The 19,292-nt window shown below is 43.3% G+C and overlaps 1 protein-coding gene across 1 annotated transcript; it reads right to left on the bottom strand.

Annotated features, from left to right (window-relative positions):
• Nucleotides 1–17,498: 17,498 nt before the first annotated feature.
• On the bottom strand, nucleotides 17,499–19,091 carry LOC127317162 (cytochrome P450 89A2-like). Its single transcript, XM_051347686.2, has one exon. It carries the CDS (start codon nucleotides 19,072–19,074, stop codon nucleotides 17,650–17,652), a length of 1,425 nt encoding a protein of 474 aa, XP_051203646.1. The 5' UTR covers nucleotides 19,075–19,091; the 3' UTR covers nucleotides 17,499–17,649.
• Between the last annotated feature and the right edge of the window lie 201 nt (nucleotides 19,092–19,292).

Raw genomic sequence — 19,292 nt, 5'->3', positions numbered from 1 at the left:
CCATCGACATCACCGCCATCTTCATCGCCGCTGCTGTCTCCTATGATGAGGAGGGAGTAGTTCTCCCTCGAGGCTAAGGGCTGTACCGGTAGCTATGTGGTTCATCTCTCTCTCCCATGTGATCTTTATGTGATCATGAGCTTTGTATCACTATTAATCTATGTGCTACTCTAGTGATGTTATTAAAGTAGTCTATTCCTCCTTCATGATGTAATGTGGACAGTGTGTGCATCATGTAGTACTTGGCGTAGGTTATGATTGTGATCTCTTGTAGATTATGAAGTTAACTATTACTATGCACTCTAGAGTTACTTCAATATGAACTCCAAATTCACTCTCCATGGTGTGACAGTGACAGTGTGTGCATCATGTGTGATTCCTTTATGACATTGTGGAGCTTGTTAACTCCGGCTTGAGGTGTGCTCTCGTATCCCTACACAATGAATGGTGTTTGTTAACCAACAATAGAGTCTTTGAAAGTAGTACAAAGGAAGAGAACTTATTTATTTATGTGATTATTGTTGAGAGTGTCCACTAGTGATAGTATGATCCTGCTGTCCACAACTGGCGCGTGGTTGACGTGGGAGGTTTGATGGCGGTTGACGGGCTTGATGGAGTGTCTTGATTCGTCCCCGGCAACGGTGCCAGAAAAGTGCTTGATGTCTACGCATGCTTCTATTCCTGTAGACAGTGTTGGGCCTCGAAGAGCAGAGGTTTGTAGAACAGCAGCAAGTTTCCCTTAAGTGGATCACCCAAGGTTTATCGAACTCAGGGAGGAAGAGGTCAAAGATATCCCTCTCAAGCAACCCTGCAATCACGATACAAGAAGTCTCTTGTGTCCCCAACACACCTAATACACTTGTCAGATGTATAGGTGCACTAGTTCGGCGAAGAGATAGTGAAATACAAGTGGTATGAATGAATATGAGCAGTACTAACGGCGCTTTAAAAGTGCTTGTCAAGCGTGCAGTTGATGGTAGTAATATTGCAGGAAGTAAAGATGCAGTAAAACAGTAAACAAGCGATGATTGCAGTATTTGGAAACAAGGCCTAGGGATCATACTTTCACTAGTGGACACTCTCAACATTGCAATCATAATGGAATATAAATAAGCACTTCACTATGCTATTCCGAATTACTCTCTGGCAAGATAACGAACTCTAATTCATCATGTAGGCAAACCTTAAAGATGTATTCCCAAGTACTAATGAACACCCCACGCTGTCACTTTGAGCATTCATAGGAGGTACTAACACACCACAATTTCATAGAGACATCCAACTCAAATCATAACCCAGTGAACAAGTATTCTGTGAAATATAGCCTAAGAGACCCACACGGTGCACACACTGTCACCTTTACACACGTGGGACAAGGAGTCTCCGGAGATCACATAAGTAAAATCCACTTGAATAGCATAACGACATCTAGATTACAAAGCTCATCATATGGATCTCAATCATGCAAAGCAACTCATGAGATCATTGTATTGAAGTACATGGGAGAGATATTAACCACATAGCTACCGGTACAGCCCTTAGCCTCGATGGAGAACTACTCCCTCCTCATGGGAGACAGCAGCGGTGATGAAGATGGCGGTGATGTCGATGGAGAAGCCTTCCGGGGGCACTTCCCCGTCCCGGCGGCGTGCCGGAACAGAGACTCCTGTCCCCCAGATCTTGGCTTCGTGATGGCGGTGGCTCTGGAAGGTTTCTCGTACCGTGGCTTTTCCGTATCGAAGATTTAGGTCAGGGGGCTTCTTATAGGCGAAGAGGCGGAGTCGGAAGGGTTACAGAGCCGCCACACAATAGGGGGCGCCCCCCCTGGGCCGCGCCGGCCACATGTGTGGGCCCTCCAGGGCTCCCCTCTGGTGCCTCTCCGGTGTTCTGGAAGCTTCGTGCAATTATAAGATGCTGGGCGTTGATTTCGTCCAATTCCGAGAATATTTCCTTACTAGGATTTCTGAAACCAAAAACAGCAGAAAACAGGAACTGGCCCTTCGGCATCTCGTCAATAGGTTAGTTCCGGAAAATGCATAATAATGACATAAAGTGTGAACAAAACATGTAGGTATTGTCATAAAACTAGCATGGAACATAAGAAATTATAGATACGTTTGAGACGTATCAAGCATCCCCAAGCTTAGTTCCTACTCGCCCGCGAGTAGGTAAACGATAACAATGATAATTTCTTAAGTGACATGCTACCAACATAATCTTGATCAACATTATTGTAAAGCATATGAAGTGAATGAAGTGATAGTAAAGATAATGACTAAACAACTGAATCATATAGCAAATACTTTTCATGAATAGTACTTTCAAGACAAGCATCAATAAGTCTTGCATAAGAGTTAACTCATAAAGCAATAGATTCAAAGTAGAAGGCATTGAAGCAACACAAAGGATGATTAAGTTTCAGCAATTGCTTTCAACTTGTAACATGTATATCTCATGGATAGTTGTCAACATAAAGCAATATAACAAGTGCAATAGGTAAACATGTAAGAATCAATGCACACAGTTGACACGAGTGTTTGCTTCTAAGATGGAAAGAAGTAGGTAAACTGACTCAACAATAAAGTAGAAGATAGGCCCTTCGCAGAGGGAAGCAGGGATTAAATCATGTGCTAGAGATTTTTAAGTTTTGAAATCATATAGAGAGCATAAAAGTAAAGTTTTGAGAGGTGTTTGTTGTTGTCAATGAATGGTAATGGGTACTCTAACTACCTTATCAACCAGACTTTCAAGAGCGGCTCCCATGAAGGACGTTATCTCTACCAGCAAGGTAGATCATCCCTCTTCTCTTTTGTTTACACATGTATTTTAGTTTCATTATTTATATATGACACTCCTCCCAACCTTTTGCTTACACAAGCCATGGCTAACCGAATCCTCGGGTGCCTTCCAACATTCACATACAATGGAGGAGTGTCTATTTGCAAAATTAAGTTGCTTACTGATAGATCAGGGCAAAGCATGTGAAGAGAATTATTAATGCAAGTTAATTAATTGGGGCTGGGCACCCCATTGCCAGCTCTTTTTGCAAAATTATTGGATAAGCGGATGAAGCCACTAGTCCATTGTGAAAGTCTGTCAGAAGTAAATGACAAGATCGAAAGATAAAACACCACATACTTCCTCATGAGCTATAAAACATTGACACAAATAAGAGATAATAGATTTTGAATTGTTTAAAGGTAGCACATGAAGTATTTGCTTGGAATGGCAGAGAAATACCATGTGGTAGGTAGGTATGGTGGACACAAATGGCATAGTTTTTGGCTCAAGGATTTGGATGCACGAGAAGAATTCCTCTCAATACAAGGCTAGGCTAGCAAGGTTGTTTGAAGCAAACTCAAGTATAAAATGGTGCAGCAAGACTCACATATGAACATATTGTAAGCATTATAAGACTTTACATCGTCTTCCTTGTTGTTCAAACACCTTAACCAGAAAATATCTAGACTTAAAGAGACCAATCATGCAAACCAAATTTTAACAAGCTCTATGTAGTTCTTCATTAATAGGTGCAAAGTACATGATGCAAGAGCTTAAACATGATCTATATGAGCACAACAATTGCCAAGTATCAAATTATTCAAGACATTATACCAATTACCACATGCAGCGTTTTCTGTTTCCAACCATATAACAATGAACGAAGCAGTTTCAACCTTCGCCATGAACATTAAGAGTAAAGCTAAGAACACATGTGTTCATACGCAACAGCAGAGCGTGTCTCTCTCCCACACAAGCATGAATTTATTCAAACAAAACAAAAACAAACAGACGCTCCAAGTAAAGTACATAAGATGTGACCGAATAAAAATATAGTTTCAATAGAAGAAACCTGATAAGTTGATGAAGAAGGGGATGCCTTGGGCATCCCCAAGCTTAGACGCTTGAGTCTTCTTGAAATATGCAGGGATGAACCACGGGGGCATCCCCAAGCTTAGACTTTTCACTCTTCTTGATCATATATCATCCTCCTCTCTTGACCCTTGAAAACTTCCTCCACACCAAACTCGAAACAAACTCATTAGCGGGTTAGTGCATAATCAAAAATTTCACATGTTCAGAGGTGACACAATCATTCTTAACACTTCTGGATATTGCCCAAAGCTACTGGAAGTCAATGGAACAAAGAAATCCATCCAACACAGCAAAAGAGGCAATGCGAAATAAAAGGCAGAATCTGTCAAAACAGAACAGTCCGTAAAGACGAATTTTTTAGAGGCACTGGACTTGCTCAGATGAAAATGCTCAAATTGAATGAAAGTTGCGTACATATCTGAGGATCATGCACGTAAATTGGCAGATTTTTTTGAGTTACCTACAGAGAACCCTGCCCAAATTCGTGACAGACAGAAATCTGTTTCTGCGCAGTAATCCAAATCTAGTATCAACATTACTATCAAAGACTTTACTTGGCACAACAATGCAATAAAATAAAGATAAGGAGAGGTTGCTACAGTAGTAACAACTTCCAAGACTCAAATATAAAACCAAAGTACTGTAGCAAAAAAATAAAAACATGGGTTATCTCTCAAGAAGTGCTTTCTTTATAGCCATTAAGATGGGCTCAGCAGTTTTAATGATGCTCACATAAGAAATAAGAATTGAAGCAAAAGAGAGCATCAAGAAGCAAATTCAAAACACATTTAAGTCTAACCCACTTCCTATGCATAGGAATCTTGTACACAAATAAATCCATGAAGAACAAAGTGACAAGCATAGGAAGATAACACAAGAGTAACTTCAAGATTCTCAACACAAAGAGGGGAAACTTAATATTATTAAGATGCATATAACCATGTTTCCCTCTCTCATAATAACTTTCAGTAGCATCATGAACAAATTCAACAATATAACTATCACATAAAGCATTCTTATCATGAGTCTCATGCATAAAATTATTACTCTCCACATAAGCATAATCAATTTTATTAGTTGTAGTGGGAGCAAATTCAACAAAGTAGCTATCATTATTATTCTCATCATCAAATATAGGAGGTATAGTATCATCATAATAAACTTTATCCTCCATAGTAGGCGGCACCAAAAGACCACTATCATTATAATCATCATATATGGGAGGCATATCATAATCAACATAAACTTTCTCCTCAATACCCGGAGGGCTAAAGAGATCATTTTCATCAAAACCGACCTCCCCAAGCTTAGAATTTTCTATATCATTATCAACAATGGTGTTCAAAGCGTTCATACTAATATTACTACTAGCATGCAAATAAGGTTCCATAGGTTTTTTAATTTTCGCATTAAACCATTCATATCTTGGCTCAGGAAATAGTTTAAAAAGCTCACAGATGTTTTCCATTATGCCTTACTAGTGTTTAACAAGAAACAAAAAGATGCAATTGCAGGATCTAAAGGAAATAGCTTCGAACACTCACAACGGCACCAGAAAATAACTTAGTTACCTGGGACCGGAGTATGAGTGCCTTTTACCTTTCCTCCCCGGCAACGGCGCCAGAAAAGTGCTTGCTGTCCACAACTGGCGCGTGGTTGACGTGGGAGGTTTGATGGCGGTTGACGGGCTTGATGGAGTGTCTTGATTCGTCCCCGGCAACGGCGCCAGAAAAGTGCTTGATGTCTACGCACGCTTCTATTCCTGTAGACAGTGTTGGGCCTCGAAGAGCAGAGGTTTGTAGAACAGCAGCAAGTTTCCCTTAAGTGGATCACCCAAGGTTTATCGAACTCAGGGAGGAAGAGGTCAAAGATATCCCTCTCAAGAAACCCTGCAATCACGATACAAGAAGTCTCTTGTGTCCCCAACACACCTAATACACTTGTCAGATGTATAGGTGTGATGCGTGTGGTTGGCACGTCCGTTGGGAACCCCAAGAGGAAGGTGTGATGCGCACAGCGGCAAGTTTCCCTCAGTAAGAAACCAAGGTTTAATCGGACCAGTAGGAGTCAAGAAGCACGTTGAAGGTTGATGGCAGCGAGATGTAGTGCGGCGCAACACCAGTGATTCCGGCGCCAACGTGGAACCTGCACAACACAACCAAAGTACTTTGCCCCAACGAAACAGTGAGGTTGTCAATCTCACCGGCTTGCTGTAACAAAGAGTTAACCGTATTGTGTGGAAGATGATTGTTTGCAGAAAACAGTAGAACAAGTATTGCAGTAGATTGTATTTCAGTAAAGAGAATTGGACCGGGGTCCACAGTTCACTAGAGGTGTCTCTCCCATAAGACGAACAGCATGTTGGGTGAACAAATTACAGTTGGGCAATTGACAAATAAAGAGAGCATGACCATGCACATACATATCATGATGAGTATAGTGAGATTTAATTGGGCATTACGACAAAGTACATAGACCGTCATCCAACTGCATCTATGCCTAAAAAGTCCACCTTCAGGTTATCATCCGAACCCCCTCCAGTATTAAGTTGCTAACAACAGACAATTGCATTAAGTATTGCGCGTAATGTAACTAGTGACTACATCCTTGAACATAGCACTAATGTTTTATCCCTAGTGGCAACAGCACATCCATAACCTTAGAGGTTCTTGTCACCCCTCCAGATTCACGGAGACATGAACCCACTATCGAGCATAAATACTCCCTCTTGGAGTTACTAGCATCAACTTGGCCAGAGCATCTACTAATAACGGAGAGCATGCAAGATCATAAACAACACATAGATATAACTTTGATAATCAACATAACAAGTATTCTCTATTCATCGGATCCCAACAAACGCAACATATAGAATTACAGATAGATGATCTTGATCATGTTAGGCAGCTCACAAGATCCGACAATGATAGCACAATGGGGAGAAGACAACCATCTAGCTTCTGCTATGGACCCATAGTCCAGGGGTAGACTACTCACACATCACACCGGAGGCGACCATGGCGGCGTAGAGTCCTCTGGGAGATGATTCCCCTCTCCGGCAGGGTGCCGGAGGCGATCTCCTGGATCCCCCGAGATGGGATCGGCGGCGGCGGCGTCTCTGGAAGGTTTTCCGTATCGTGGTTCTCGGTACTGGGGGTTTCGTCACGGAGACTTTTTATAGGCGGAAGGGCAGGTCAAGAGGCGTCACGGGGGCCCCACACCACAGGGCCGCGCGGCCAAGGGGGGGGCCGCGCCGCCCTAGGGTGTGGCCCCTCCGTGGCCCCTCTTCGTCTCTCCTTCGGACTTCTGGAAGCTTCGTGAGAAAATAGGCCCCTGGGCTTTGATTTCGTCCAATTCCGAGAATATTTCCTTACTAGGATTTCTGAAACCAAAACAGCAAAAACAGAATCGGCACTTCGGCATCTTGTTAATAGGTTAGTTCCAGAAAATGCACGAATATGACATAAAGTGTGCATAAAACATGTAGATAACATCAATAATGTGGCATGGAACATAAGAAATTATCGATACGTCGGAGACGTATCAGCATCCCCAAGCTTAGTTCTGCTCGTCCCGAGCAGGTAGAACGATAACACAGATAATTTCTGGAGTGACATGCCATCATAATCTTGATCATACTATTTGTAAAGCATATGTAGTGAATGCAGCGATCGAAACAATGTATATGACATGAGTAAACAAGTGAATCATATAGCAAAGACTTTTCATGAATAGCACTTCAAGACAAGCATCAATAAGTCTTGCATAAGAGTTAACTCATAAAGCAATAATTCAAAGTAAAGGCATTGAAGCAACACAAAAGAAGATTAAGTTTCAGTGGTTGCTTTCAACTTGTAACATGTATATCTCATGGATATTGTCAACATAGAGTAATATAATAAGTGCAATAAGCAAGTATGTAGGAATCAATGCACAGTTCACACAAGTGTTTACTTCTTGAGGTGGAGAGAGATAGGTGAACTGACTCAACATTGAAAGTAAAAGAATGGTCCTCCATAGAGGAAAAGCATCGATTGCTATATTTGTGCTAGAGCTTTGATTTTGAAAACATGAAACAATTTTGTCAACGGTAGTAATAAAGCATATGCATCATGTAAATTATATCTTATAAGTTGCAAGCCTCATGCATAGTGTACTAATAGTGCCCGCACCTTGTCCTAATTAGCTTGGACTACCGGATCATCACAATGCATTGTTTTTACCAAGTGTCACAAAGGGGTACCTCTATGCCGCCTGTACAAAGGTCTAAGGAGAAAGCTCGCATTGGATTTCTCTCTATTGATTATTCTTCAACTTAGACATCCATATCGGGACAACATAGACAACAGATAATGGACTCCTCTTTTATGCATAAGCATATACCAACAATTAATAATTTTCTCATTTGAGATTTGAGGATTGTTGTCCAAAACTGAAACTTCCACCATGGAGCATGGCTTTAGTTAGCGGCCCAATGTTCTTCTCTAACATATGCATGCTTAACCATATGGTGGTAGATCTCTCTTACTTCAGACAAGACGGACATGCATAGCAACTCACATGAAATTCAACAATGAAAAGTTGATGGCGTCCCCAGTGAACATGGTTATCGCACAACAAGCAACTTAATAAGAGATAAAGTGCATAATTACATATTCAATACCACAATAGTTTTTAAGCTATTTGTCCCATGAGCTATATATTGCAAAGGTGAATGATGGAATTTTAAAGGTAGCACTCAAGCAATATACTTTGGAATGGCGGAAAAATACCATGTAGTATAGGTAGGTATGGTGGACACAAATGGCATAGTGGTTGGCTCAAGTATTTGGATGCATGAGAAGTATTCCCTCTCGATACAAGGTTTAGGCTAGCAAGGCTTATTTGAAACAAACACAAGGATGAACCGGTGCAGCAAAACTCACATAAAAGACATATTGAAAACATTATAAGACTCTACACCGTCTTCCTTGTTGTTCAAACTCAAAACTAGAAATTATCTAGACCTTAGAGAAACCAAATATGCAAACCAAATTTTAGCATGCTCTATGTATTTCTTCATTAATGGGTGCAAAGCATATGATGCAAGAGCTTAATCATGAGCACAACAATTGCCAAGTATCACATTACCCAAGACATTTATAGCAATTACTACATGTACTATTTTCCAATTCCAACCATATAACAATTTAACGAAGGAGAAACTTCGCCATGAATACTATGAGTAGAAACCAAGGACATACTTGTCCATATGCTACAGCGGAGCGTGTCTCTCTCCCATAAAGTGAATGCTAGGATCCATTTTATTCAAACAAAACAAAAAACAAAAACAAACCGACGCTCCAAGAAAAAGCACATAAGATGTGATGGAATAAAAATATAGTTTCAGGGGAGGAACCTGATAATGTTGTCGATGAAGAAGGGGATGCCTTGGGCATCCCCAAGCTTAGACGCTTGAGTCTTCTTGATATATGCAAGGGTGAACCACCGGGTGCATCCCCAAGCTTAGAGCTTTCACTCTCCTTGATCATGTTGCATCATACTCCTCTCTTGATCCTTGAAAACTTCCTCCACACCAAACTCGAAACAACTCATTAGAGGGTTAGTGCACAATATAAATTGACATATTCAGAGGTGACACAATCATTCTTAACACTTCTGGACATTGCATAATGCTACTGGACATTAATGGATCAAAGAAATTCATCCAACATAGCGAAAGAGGCAATGCGAAATAAAAGGCAGAATCTGTCAAAACAGAACAGTTCGTATTGACGAATTTTAAAATGGCACCAGACTTGCTCAAATGAAAATGCTCAAATTGAATGAAAGTTGCGTACATATCTGAGGATCATGCACATAAATTGGCTTAATTTTCTGAGCTACCTACAGGGAGGTGGACTCAGATTCGTGACAGCAAAGAAATCTGGAACTGTGCAGTAATCCAAATCTAGTACTTACTTTTCTATCAACGGCTTAACTTGGCACAACAAAACACAAAACTAAGATAAGGAGAGGTTGCTACAGTAGTAAACAACTTCCAAGACACAAAATAAAAACAAAGTACTGTAGGTAAAAACATGGGTTGTCTCCCATAAGCGCTTTTCTTTAACGCCTTTCAGCTAGGCGCAGAAAGTGTGTATCAAGTATTATCAAGAGACGAAGTGTCAACATTACCTTGGGCTTTACCCTTACCTTTCTTATTGTTTTTCTTTCCCTTTGGTTTAGGAAATGTATGAGTTTCCCCCGGTATAGAGGTGAATTTCAGAGTGCCTTCTCCAACATCAATGACTGCTCCCAATAGTTTCAGCAGGGATCTTCCGAGTGTGAGTTTTCCTGTTTCAACAACAAGATAATCAATGGATATTGTTCTTCCAAGAATGGTTGTATGCACACCTGCGGCTATTCCTTTAGGAATTATAGTAGAGTTATCAATGAGAGTTATTTCTTCTCCTCCTTCCTCGACTCCCCAAAGTTTCAAATATTTATAAATTCTTTCAGGCATAAGGCAAAATTCATACATAATATCACATTAGGCGTGGAGAGTTCGATCACCGATGACAATTTTAACAGCAGGATCCCACATTGAGAGTTTAGAGTTCACTAAGACTTGTTCAAGACGATTACGAACGTGGCAATAATTATCATTCAAGCGAGATGTACTTATCTCGAGATTATTTAATCTACTATAAATGCTAGTGAGGACTGAATCAAAGTTATTAGCTGAATCATGTGATGCAACCAACTTCTTTATGGCATTAAAAGCTTGATCCCCATTGCAATGAAGGAAATCTCCTCCCACTAAAGTATCCAAAGCATATCTATAGCGAACCATAATACCAAAATAAAAATTACTGAGGAGCAAACTTAGAGTCATTTGAGGTTCAGTTTTACGATAAGAAGTAAAAATTCTAGACCAAGCATCCTTAAAACTCTCCTCATCCCCTTGTTTAAAAGTGAAGACTAATTCTTCAGGCGAAGAAGTAACATGTTCAGAGCTAGACATGGTAACAAAAGTAACTAATTTTTTTTGTATTTTAATATAGAGTGCAAGACAATAAAGCAAACTAGATAAAGTAAATGCAAGTAAACTAATTTTTTTGTGTTTTTGATATAGCAAACAAGATAGCAAATAAAGTAAAACTAGCAACTAATTTTTTTTGTATTTTGATTTAGTGCAGCAAACAAAGTAGTAAATAAAACTAAGCAAGACAAAAACAAAGTAAAGAGATTGAGAAGTGGAGACTCCCCTTGCAGCGTGTCTTGATCTCCCAAACAACGGCGCCAGAAATTTGTTGTCGGCGCAAAGTTGACGTGGGAGTTAGAGATCTCTCGTGGTGTAACTTTTCTTCAGTTCCCGGCAACGGCGCCAGAAATTTGCTTGATGCGTGTGGTTGGCACGTCCGTTGGGAACCCCAAGAGGAAGGTGTGATGCGCACAGCGGCAAGTTTCCTCAAGAAGAAACCAAGGTTTAATCGGACCAGTAGGAGTCAAGAAGCACGTTGAAGGTTGATGGCGGCGAGATGTAGTGCGGCGCAACACCAGTGATTCCGGCGCCAACGTGGAACCTGCACAACACAACCAAAGTACTTTGCCCCAACGAAACAGTGAGGTTGTCAATCTCACCGGCTTGCTGTAACAAAGAGTTAACCGTATTGTGTGGAAGATGATTGTTTGCAGAAAACAGTAGAACAAGTATTGCAGTAGATTGTATTTCAGTAAAGAGAATTGGACCGGGGTCCACAGTTCACTAGAGGTGTCTCTCCCATAAGACGAACAGCATGTTGGGTGAACAAATTACAGTTGGGCAATTGACAAATAAAGAGAGCATGACCATGCACATACATATCATGATGAGTATAGTGAGATTTAATTGGGCATTACGACAAAGTACATAGACCGTCATCCAACTGCATCTATGCCTAAAAAGTCCACCTTCAGGTTATCATCCGAACCCCCTCCAGTATTAAGTTGCTAACAACAGACAATTGCATTAAGTATTGCGCGTAATGTAACTAGTGACTACATCCTTGAACATAGCACTAATGTTTTATCCCTAGTGGCAACAAGACATCCATAACCTTAGAGGTTCTTGTCACCCCTCCAGATTCACGGAGACATGAACCCACTATCGAGCATAAATACTCCCTCTTGGAGTTACTAGCATCAACTTGGCCAGAGCATCTACTAATAACGGAGAGCATGCAAGATCATAAACAACACATAGATATAACTTTGATAATCAACATAACAAGTATTCTCTATTCATCGGATCCCAACAAACGCAACATATAGAATTACAGATAGATGATCTTGATCATGTTAGGCAGCTCACAAGATCCGACAATGATAGCACAATGGGGAGAAGACAACCATCTAGCTTCTGCTATGGACCCATAGTCCAGGGGTAGACTACTCACACATCACACCGGAGGCGACCATGGCGGCGTAGAGTCCTCTGGGAGATGATTCCCCTCTCCGGCAGGGTGCCGGAGGCGATCTCCTGGATCCCCCGAGATGGGATCGGCGGCGGCGGCGTCTCTGGAAGGTTTTCCGTATCGTGGTTCTCGGTACTGGGGGTTTCGTCACGGAGACTTTTTATAGGCGGAAGGGCAGGTCAAGAGGCGGCACGGGGGCCCCACACCACAGGGCCGCGCGGCCAAGGGGGCCGCGCCGCCCTAGGGTGTGGCCCTCCGTGGCCCCTCTTCATCTCTCCTTCGGACTTCCGGAAGCTTCGTGAGAAAATAGGCCCCTGGGCTTTGATTTCGTCCAATTCGAGAATATTTCCTTACTAGGATTTCTGAAACCAAAAACAGTAAATAAAGAATCGGCACTTCGGCATCTTGTTAATAGGTTAGTTCCAGAAAATGCACGAATATGACATAAAGTGTGCATAAAACATGTAGATAACATCAATAATGTGGCATGGAACATAAGAAATTATCGATACGTCGGAGACGTATCAAGGTGCACTAGTTCGGCGAAGAGATAGTGAAATACAAGTGGTATGAATGAATATGAGCAGTAGTAACGGCGCCAGAAAAGTGCTTGCTGGCGTGCAATTGATGGTAGTAATATTGCAGGAAGTAAAGATGCAGTAAAACATTAAACAAGCGATGATTGCAGTATTTGGAAACAAGGCCTAGGGATCACACTTTCACTAGTGGACACTCTCAACATTGCAATCATAATGGAATATAAATAAGCACTTCACTATGCTATTCCGAATTACTCTCTGGCAAGATAACGAACTCTAATTCATCATGTAGGCAAACCTTAAAGATGTATTCCCAAGTACTAATGAACACCCCACGCTGTCACTTTGAGCATTCATAGGAGGTACTAACACACCACAATTTCATAGAGACATCCAACTCAAATCATAACCCAGTGAACAAGTACTCTGTGAAATATAGCCTAAGAGACCCACACGGTGCACACACTGTCACCTTTACACACGTGGGACAAGGAGTCTCCGGAGATCACATAAATAAATCCACTTGAATAGTATAACGACATCTAGATTACAAAGCTCATCATATGGATCTCAATCATGCAAAGCAACTCATGAGATCATTGTATTGAAGTACATGGGAGAGAGATTAACCACATAGCTACCGGTACAGCCCTTAGCCTCGATGGAGAACTACTCCCTCCTCATGGGAGACAGCAGCGGTGATGAAGATGGCGGTGATGTCGATGGAGAAGCCTTCCGGGGGCACTTCCCCGTCCCGGCGGCGTGCCGGAACATAGACTCCTGTCCCCCAGATCTTGGCTTCGCGACGGCGGCGGCTCTGGAAGGTTTCTCGTACCGTGGCTTTTCCGTATCGAAGATTTAGGTCAGGGGGCTTCTTATAGGCGAAGAGGCGGAGTCGGAAGGGTTACGGAGTCGCCACACAATAGGGGGGCGCCCCCCCTGGGCCGCGCCGGCCACATGTGTGGGCCCTCCAGGGCTCCCCTCTGGTGCCTCTCCGGTGTTCTGGAAGCTTCGTGCAATTGTAAGATGCTGGGCGTTGATTTTGTCCAATTCCGAGAATATTTCCTTACTAGGATTTCTGAAACCAAAAACAACAGAAAACAGGAACTGGCCCTTCGGCATCTCGTCAATAGGTTAGTTCCGGAAAATGCATAATAATGACATAAAGTGTGAACAAAACATGTAGGTATTGTCATAAAACTAGCATGGAACATAAGAAATTATAGATACGTTTGAGACGTATCAGATCCCTAGGCCTTGTTTCCAAATATCGAATCACCGTTTATTTACTGTTCTACTGCATGTTTACTTGCTGCCATCTTTATTTCAGATTGCAATTACTACCTACAATCATCCATATTACTTGTATTTCACTATCTCTTCGCCGAACTAGTGCACCTATACATCTGACAAGTGTATTAGGTGTGTTGGGGACACAAGAGACTTCTTGTATCTTAATTGCAGGGTTGCTTGAGAGGGATATCTCTGACCTCTACCTCCCTGAGTTCGATAAATCTTAGGTGATTCACTTAAGGGAAACTTGCTGCTGTTCTACAAACCTCTGCTCTTGGAGGCCCAACACTGTCTATAGGAATAGAAGCGTGCGTAGACATCACCCTACATGATCAAGATCTTCTTTATGTAATTCTCTATGTTTGGTTTGCTGGGATCTGATGAATATTGAATACTATGTTGAGATTGATTATATATTCATGTCATATGTTATTTGTGATCTTGCATACTCTCCATTGCTAGTAGAAACTCTGGCCAAGTGGATACTTGTGACTCCAAGAAGGGGTATTTATGCTCGATAGTAGGTTCATGCCTCTAGTTTGCTAGGAGAGTGACTTTATAACTTCTAAGGTTGTAGATGTGCTGTTGCTACTAGGGATAACTTAACAATGTTTTATCCAAGAGTAACTCTATTGTTTACTTTACACACATTGCTTAATTCGATAGTCTGTTGCTTGCAACTTTATACTGGAAGGGGTTCGGATGATAACCTAAAGGTGGATTATTAGTCATAGAAGCAGTTGGATTACGGCCTATGTATTATGTTGTAATGCCCAATACCAAATTATCATAGTAATCATCTTGTCATGTATGGTCGATATTCTGTCAATTGCCCAGCTGTAATTTATTCACCCAACATGCTATTTCTTTATGGAGAGACACCTCTAGTGAACTGTGGACCCCGGTCCTATTTCTGTTTACTTTCTGCAAACATCTTCTTCCATTCGATACGTCTAATCTTTTGTGTTCAGCAAACCGGTGAGATTGAAAATCTCACTGTAAGTTGGGGCAAAGTACTTTGGCTGTGTTGTGTGCAGGTTCTACGTTGTTGCTGACGCCGGTAGTGCGCCCTGCCACTAGTCAGCTAGCAACACCTTCAGAAGTCACGCCTTTCTCCTACTGGTCGATTAAACCTTGGTTTCGTACTGAGGGAAAACTTGCTGATGTGCTCATCACACCTTCCTCTTGGGGTTCCCCAACAGCGTGTCCTCTTACGTCGAGTACACGCACATGCCAACACACAACAACCAAATGGATAACTTCACAATCAACATTTCATCTACCAGCGACAACATACGCTTTTGTTACTACATGCAATCTTGATGACATTCTCCATGGCAAGTACTTTGGTGATGGAATATGGGAACTCAAAAAATAGATGTTTTTTTATTGTGGATTGAGAAAGTAAGCAAGGTTTTCTGTTTGTGTCTAAAAGCAAGCTCTCCAATAAAGTGTTGAACTTCGGCGAGATTGACACTTCCGTGAATTGTGGCAAATGGGGCTTAGACATATGAGTGAGAAGGGCATGCATGCGTTTGCTCACACAGAGTTCCTCCGTGAGTTGAGAGTTTCTCTTGTAGGTGAGATTTCATAGAAAATCTAATCAGAGAAGAAAAATACCGTACAAAAATAGTTGAAGGTTTTTTGGTTTAAAGCATTTGTGAACACCCCGAAAGATGAAAGACTGAAGCTTCATAGCAAGACGAGACAGTGCATTCCGTTTAAGCGATGAATTTGGCTACAGATTATCGCATCCAGTGAAGAAGACTATGAAAAGAAAAGATGTTGTGTTTATTGAAGATGAAATACAAAAAAAAAATTCTTAAACCAGAGAGGTCAAATACTATGATTTTGACCCTCCCTCGTTCATGATGTGCATCGGATTATGTATAAGTTATTTTTGTTGTTGGCATCCAACATGTTTTTGTCTCTTCCTACAAAAACAAAATTGTGTTTGTCCTACCGTTGTCGCCTCTTCCCTTTTTTATGTACATGTACTCATGCGAACAGGATCTAGCTGCCTACTCCGCTCCACAACTTCTACTGTGATGCTCTCAGAATAGAGGGAGGATTTCGACAACAATCTAGAGAGCCCTATATCAACATTTATGACCTAGATCTCTGCTACATTGTTTCTTTACTATTTCTGTAAGGGTGTTTATGTGGGCGTGGCTCCACAACTTCTTCTGTGATGCCCTGAGAATAGAGGGAGGACTTCGTTAAGAATCTAGAGAGCCCTTTATCAACATGCACCACCTAGGTCTCTATTACATTGTTTCTTTACTTTTTGTGTAAGGGTGCTTATGTGGGCGGGATCTAGCTTCCTACACCGCTCCACAACTTCTTTTGTGATGCCCTGAGAATAGAGGGAGGACTCCGGCAAGAATCCATAGAGCCCTATGCCAACACGACCTAGGTCTCGGTTACATCGTTTCTTTACATTTTGTGTAAGGATGTTTACGTAGACGGGATTTAGCTGCCTACATGCCTTCCGCGATGAACGTCAGAAGAGAGGAGGACTCTGCCTAACATTCATATCCTTATGAAATGTGCACGACCTACGCCTCGGTTACATCTCGTACGTTATAATTTTTTTTGACTTAATTTTGGAATGCAGACCGCAAAGAGGGACCAATGTATCTTATAATTGATGATTAATAAATAGAGGTGGAGAAATTAATTCCAACAGTCCAATCCATCATTTGTAATAACTATCTTCTTGCAGGCCATTTCTTCTGAATTTGAATAGGGCTAGGTAAATTTAGAGCGGAACCAAGTGGCGGAGCATGGCCCAAACAAAGGATGGGCCAACAAGAAGAGGTTGGGTTGTAAGTATGTTATTTTCTGCTAATGAGTCAGATTTATACCAACTCCTAATAGAAAACTGGCAGGGAAGGGTGGGCCACGGCTAAGTACGGTCCACATTTATCGAACGTTTGGTTCATGCTCCGTTCAGCCTGCCAAATGTTGGTAAGAATTGGCTTGTCAATATTTTGCCTAAGGAATCCTCCAGCGTCCACCCTCACTTGACCAATTATTTGGCAAGAATCTGCGAGAGATGAACCAAGACACATTGGCAAGCAAAATTTTGGAAGCAAACCAAACGTAGAGCAAACTATACTGGGCTACCAATTTTTTTGGCAGGGCTAGCTTGGGCAATGAACCAAACGTACCCGCCGCTACTGCACGACCCAATGGTGATGTGACATGTGGAAGTTAAAATAGTTTGAGAAAAAAGAAAAGTTGCCATCCCACCATGGGTCGATGGATCTAGCTATTTCCCTCTCCCGTGCAGACGAGATTTCTCACATTCCCGCAATAAGATTTTCCTTTCTTATTTGACAAATCATACTAGGTTCAAGCAACAATTTATTTATATTGGCCATAAAATGGAAATATTCTTACAACATACGCGCGCATGTATACGACACGTTCGCACACACGCTTGGAGAATATATCAGATATGCAAATGCACAAATATATGCACATGCATGCATGGGTTATTAGTTGCGTGGCGTGATACGTGCGGAAAGCGGCTTCTTCATGGTCTTGAAGAAGGCGTCCAGCTCTGTGAAGTCGACGGCGTCCGTGGGCGCCGCCCACTCAAACTCACGCACGAGCGCAGCCAAGAAACACTTGACAACCACCATGGTCAGACCCACGCCCGGGCAGAACCTATGCCCCGCGCCGAACGGCATCATCCTCATCTCCTTGGGCCCCGGCAAAGGGCCGATGCCGTGTGCCTCGCCGCCGGCAAGGAACCTCTCCGGGCGGAATTCGTCGGGGTCCGTCCACGTCTTTCTGTCCCTTCCCATGTCCCCCAGGAGGAACTGCACGATCAGGTCGCTGTTCCCCGGCACGGCTGCTGAACCCACGCTCATCCCGGCGGCGTCGGTCTGGACGTGGCGGAAGGCTAGCGGCACCGGCGGGTGCATGGGTAGGCTCTCGAGAACCACGGCGTGCAAGTACGGCATGCCGCGGATCAGCTGGCTCCTGTCGGGGGAGACAGTGGCCGCCTCGGCGTCGACCTCACGACGGAGCTCTTTCTGGACGTCTGGCAGAGCTACGAGGTTAGCGAGAGTCCATTCGAGGCATACGACCAGCGACCCCGTGCCGGCGCCGAGGAACTCCAGCACGAGGTTCACCATCTCGTCCTCCGTGAGAGCGCGCCGGCCACTGCCCTTGCCCTCGGGTTCGGGGCCGGGGACGGGGAGTTGGATGAGTGAGTCCAAGTATGGACGACGTCCGCCGTCGTCGCACGGCTGCCTCCGCCGTGCCGCGATGAGAGGGAGCAACAGCTCGCTCATCCGGCCGTAGATGGCCAGGAGTTGGCGCTGCTGCCTCCACTGCGCGAGCTTGGCTAGCGGGGAGGAGACAGGCACGGGCTTGATCTCTCCGATGCCGAGCTGGAAGTCGTGCACCAGACACTGCATGGCGCTCACCTGGCGCTCGTCGACGCCGCCGCCGAAGCACAGGCGCGCGATGACCCGGAACACGGCGACGTAGAGGTAGTTTCGGACGACCACCGTTCCCTTGGCGCCGGCCGACAGGGCGGCCACGAGATTCTGAATGGCTTCCCGCTGCAACGGCGCAAGATGGCCTAGCCCGAGGCGCGACGGGTGGAGGGTCTCGGCTGTCATGTTGCAGCGGAGAGCACGCCAGTGCGGTCCGTAGGGCACGGAGCTTACGTTCTCGCTGCGTTCGGCACCACGTGCGTTGGATAGGGCCACGAAGAAGGGCAGGACCGGGCGGTTCGCAAAGGCGTCCGCGTCCTCCACGAGTACACGGTGGGCGACGGCAGGGTCGCCGATCTTCTCCACGAAGAACGGAGCTGCAGCTCCGGCATGCTGGCTAGTGTATCTGCTACGCCGGATCATGACGGCCCATAATCCCAAGAGAAGAAGGGCAGTGAGCACTAGGAGCTCCATTGATTATCACTAAGGTTCAGGCGTCTGTGTGTATGTACGGACTACGTGAACACTTCTTTATATAGACGCCGCGCACGTGTCTCTTGCTCACCTAAACGTCCATACTGATGAACACCAACAGAGATAAACTAGCTTTCTAAAAAATCTTGTATTATAATGTTGGATATAACAAAGGCATCACCACTCGCACCTAACAAAATGTCATTATTTCATCACAG

Source organism: Lolium perenne, chromosome 7 (assembly GCF_019359855.2).
Source record: "Lolium perenne isolate Kyuss_39 chromosome 7, Kyuss_2.0, whole genome shotgun sequence".
NCBI lineage: Eukaryota > Viridiplantae > Streptophyta > Magnoliopsida > Poales > Poaceae > Lolium > Lolium perenne.
The sequence above is the reverse complement of the archived record's forward strand: the minus strand, read 5'-3'. Positions and strand labels throughout refer to the sequence as shown.

Coding starts and splice junctions, on each gene's coding strand:
- LOC127317162 (XM_051347686.2), bottom strand. CDS start 19,074: ATGGAGCTCCTAGTGCTCACTGCCCTTCTTCTCTTGGGATTATGGGCC.